Source organism: Temnothorax curvispinosus, unplaced genomic scaffold (assembly GCF_003070985.1).
Source record: "Temnothorax curvispinosus isolate PA1 unplaced genomic scaffold, ASM307098v1 QBEX01008252.1, whole genome shotgun sequence".
Classification (NCBI taxonomy): Eukaryota; Metazoa; Arthropoda; class Insecta; order Hymenoptera; family Formicidae; genus Temnothorax; species Temnothorax curvispinosus.
In genome coordinates this window covers 1-3,307 of record NW_020218032.1, presented here as the reverse complement: position 1 = coordinate 3,307, position 3,307 = coordinate 1, and the positions used below count along the sequence as shown (strand labels likewise).

General features: G+C 30.5%; 1 protein-coding gene and 1 pseudogene across 1 annotated transcript; one reads left to right on the top strand and one right to left on the bottom strand.

Annotated features, from left to right (window-relative positions):
* The first annotated feature begins 6 nt into the window (after positions 1 to 6).
* Positions 7 to 990, top strand: LOC112457779. The gene is made up of 4 exons (XM_025021013.1): positions 7 to 110; positions 244 to 445; positions 519 to 700; positions 779 to 990. Exons 2-4 carry the CDS (start codon positions 315 to 317, stop codon positions 988 to 990), a joined length of 525 nt encoding a protein of 174 aa, XP_024876781.1. The 5' UTR covers positions 7 to 110; positions 244 to 314.
* A 611-nt stretch (positions 991 to 1,601) lies between these two features.
* LOC112457780 lies at positions 1,602 to 2,763 on the bottom strand (annotated as a pseudogene).
* Between the last annotated feature and the right edge of the window lie 544 nt (positions 2,764 to 3,307).

Genomic DNA, 3,307 nt, shown 5'->3' with positions numbered 1-3,307 from the left:
AAGTGCCGTAAAAGAGAGAGCACCGTTATATGATTTTCGCATACCTGTGAAAGAACGAAAAAGGAAACAAAAGGACTGCCTATGGCAAGAAGTCAGCAAATGTTTGAAAGGTTTAAAAGCATTGATATTTATTTACATATTTACTTATTTTCAAGGTTTTCTACACACACACACACACACACACACACACACACACGATACATATATACATATATATATTTCTTAATTACACGTGTGTCACAGGTTTATATACCGCTACTGAAGCAGAAAAACGATGGACCTATCTTAAAGATTGTTATAGAAAGGCAAGAAATATGTATAAAAAAAAGCAAAACATTGTGCAAAAAAGTGGTGCAGCTGCTTTACCAAAAAACTACGAAATAAAACCATCCTTTCGTCATTATGATGTAATGTCTTTCTTAAGTGATACATTGGAATATCGACAGTAAGTTCAAGAATAGCGATAGTTTAGCTGATAATTATTATATGTTGTAGTAACGTCCTAATGCTTATTCTAGAACCGTAACTTCTTTACAAAAATTAATGCATGACGAGCAACAAGCGTCCTGTTCAAAGAGCAACAGCATTCCTTCCACATCAACAAGTGACAACCTCAACGTAGATGATGATCTTATTCCTATCATCAATGATAATCCTACGTCACTGTCTCCAGTCTCTTCGGCGTCATCAAAATCAAAAGGTACAAATTTTAACGTTTATTATGTGCAACTTTTATATTAGCCAATGAATGATTAATTTATATACTTCTTTGTTGCAGAGAGAAAGCGAATTGATTTAGAGGATTATAAAGAAGCTTTTATTACAAATTTAACACAGAAAACAGAATCAAATCCTATACATGGATTTGTGTCACGTTTGGCAGAAGGTTTACATAGACTAACTTATAAATCACGTTGTAAGTTAGAAATAGAATTTTTAACAAGATTATATGAAGTTGAAGAAGAAGATGAAAAGTACAAGCATACCTAATAAGAGAACGTGATAAAGAAATATATTAAGAAGACTGATCTTTATAGTATAACAAAGATTGATGCAATGCAGATGCAGATATATTGTGCATTTTATGCAATATTTTTTTTTAGTTTTTATTGTCAGTATTTTGTTAAAACATCTATTTGTTACAGTATTGTTTGTACTGTAACAAATAAACTGCAATGTTTGATTAGTTTTGATTTTTCTTGTATGTACAGTATTGTTCTGTTTCATTTTGTTTATCTAGCATCAGTATTATTAGAAAAATGTTTTGTTTATTTAAAGTTATATTATAAAGTAGATGTTATAATAAAGTGAAAGTTTAAATATTTTATATAATATATAATAAAATGGAAGTTTATACATATAACAAAGAGTTTAAATATAATAAAGTTTACTTTATATATATATAGTTACTGCTTAATATTTTTATTCCTTTTATTATATTCTTTGGCAAGCTATGTTTATTTATCTGATACAGCACTGACAGTACTGTTGTAAGATGTATTGTTAGTAAGACAGGATATATGGATAAAAGGGGATAAGTTTTACGAAAAAGAACATATTTTACAAAGAAATTGCACTTGTTTATTATATTCATTAAACTTTTAAAAATTATTTTTGTTAGCTTTTTCCCATTGTTGCTTAACAGCTCCAAAAGTGCAAAAATATTCCGTAAACAGATCGCGAATAGTACTTCCACGTAACGTATCATCTCTAGTCGTAGGAATTGGTAAGTTTTGAAAATGTTCATATGTATCCCTTACATGAATGTTTACAGCATATGTTCTATTTATTTTAGGAAGTGTAAAGTCATTTATCATTAAAAAATTATGCAAACAAACTGTAGCTTTAACAATAGATATAGCATTCAAAACAGATGTTGCTATAGGTCTCCGAAAAATTCTCCATCTCGAAGCTAAAATGCCAAAAGCGCATTCCACCGTTCTTCGAGCACGACTTAGTCGATAGTTAAATACTTTCTTTTCTATGTTTAAATTATTTTGTCGTGGATATGGGCGTAACATATAATTAGTTAATCCAAAAGCTTTATCACCTATTATAACATAAGGTAACTCAGGACCTTTGTCTGAAATTAACCTCGCTCTTGGTATATTTAAACGTTTTTCTTCTAATAGATGTCTGAGTACACTATCTTGGAATATGCCTCCGTCACTCCGTCTTCCTTCAGCTCCAATATCAACTGCTGTAAAACAGCAATTGGCATCCGCAAGTGCCATAAATACAATACTGTGCATATTTTTGTAATTATAAAATGTTGAGCCACTTTTAGGTGGAGCCTAAAATATAAAGTTAAAAATAAGTTACAGAAGCAAGGAAATACTTTATATTATAATATACAAATATAAGACACATTACTTGTATTTGCATGTGTTTTCCATCAATTGCTCCAATACAATTAGGAAAATCCCGCAAAAGTTCAAATTCCTTTGCTTTTTCTATCCACAAATCTTCTGTTATTTCAGGAAAAACTTTTTCTTTCAAAACGTCTCAAATAGCTTCACAAGTTTCTGCTACTATTTTTGAAATTGTATTCAATCCAACTCGAAAGGCGAAAGAAATCGAATGCATTGTGTCACCTGAGGCTAAATAGCGTAGACAGATTTGTAGTCGCATAGACGGCGATATTGGAGTTCTTACAACATGTTGTTTTGTGATTCTCGACTCAAGTAACTCTAATAATTTGTCAAAGGATTCTTTACTCATCCGCAAATATTTCAAATATTTCAAGGAATCATTATTTGCCATTTCATTAATTAAATTGTTGCTGTCTCCTTGACGATGTCTTCTTTCTTCAGTAAATATTGATCGAACCCAAAGTTTTGGTTCGTCTTCTTTCTTCTTTTCTTTTTTTTTTAAGAATTGATACAGTAAGAATAGTTTAAGCAATTGTCTTCTTCGTATTTCTTTGAGCCAACTTAATTGTAAATTTTTCCATTCGTTTATCTTATTTATTAATAACATTTTTCTTATAAATCTAATCCTTTTTTTGGATTTATTTTCTACAATATTGGTAAGGATTGGAGACTCTGATATACCGTCATACTCATCTTTATAAACTTCTTCATAATCCTCTAAATCAATTCGCTTTCTCTCTGCAACAAAGAAGTATATAAATTAATCATTCATTGGCTAATATAAAAGTTGCACACAATAAACGCTGAAATTTGTAATTTTTGATTTCGACGACGCCGGAGAGACTGGAGACAGTGACGTAGGATTGTCATTGATGATGGGAATAAGATCAGGTATGCGAAAATCATATAACGGTGCTCTCTCTTTTACGGCACTT

Coding starts and splice junctions, on each gene's coding strand:
- LOC112457779 (XM_025021013.1), top strand. CDS start 315: ATGTATAAAAAAAAGCAAAACATTGTGCAAAAAAGTGGTGCAGCTGCT. Junction 446..518: donor GATACATTGGAATATCGACA/GTAAGTTCAAGA, acceptor TGCTTATTCTAG/AACCGTAACTTCTTTACAAA. Junction 701..778: donor GGCGTCATCAAAATCAAAAG/GTACAAATTTTA, acceptor TCTTTGTTGCAG/AGAGAAAGCGAATTGATTTA.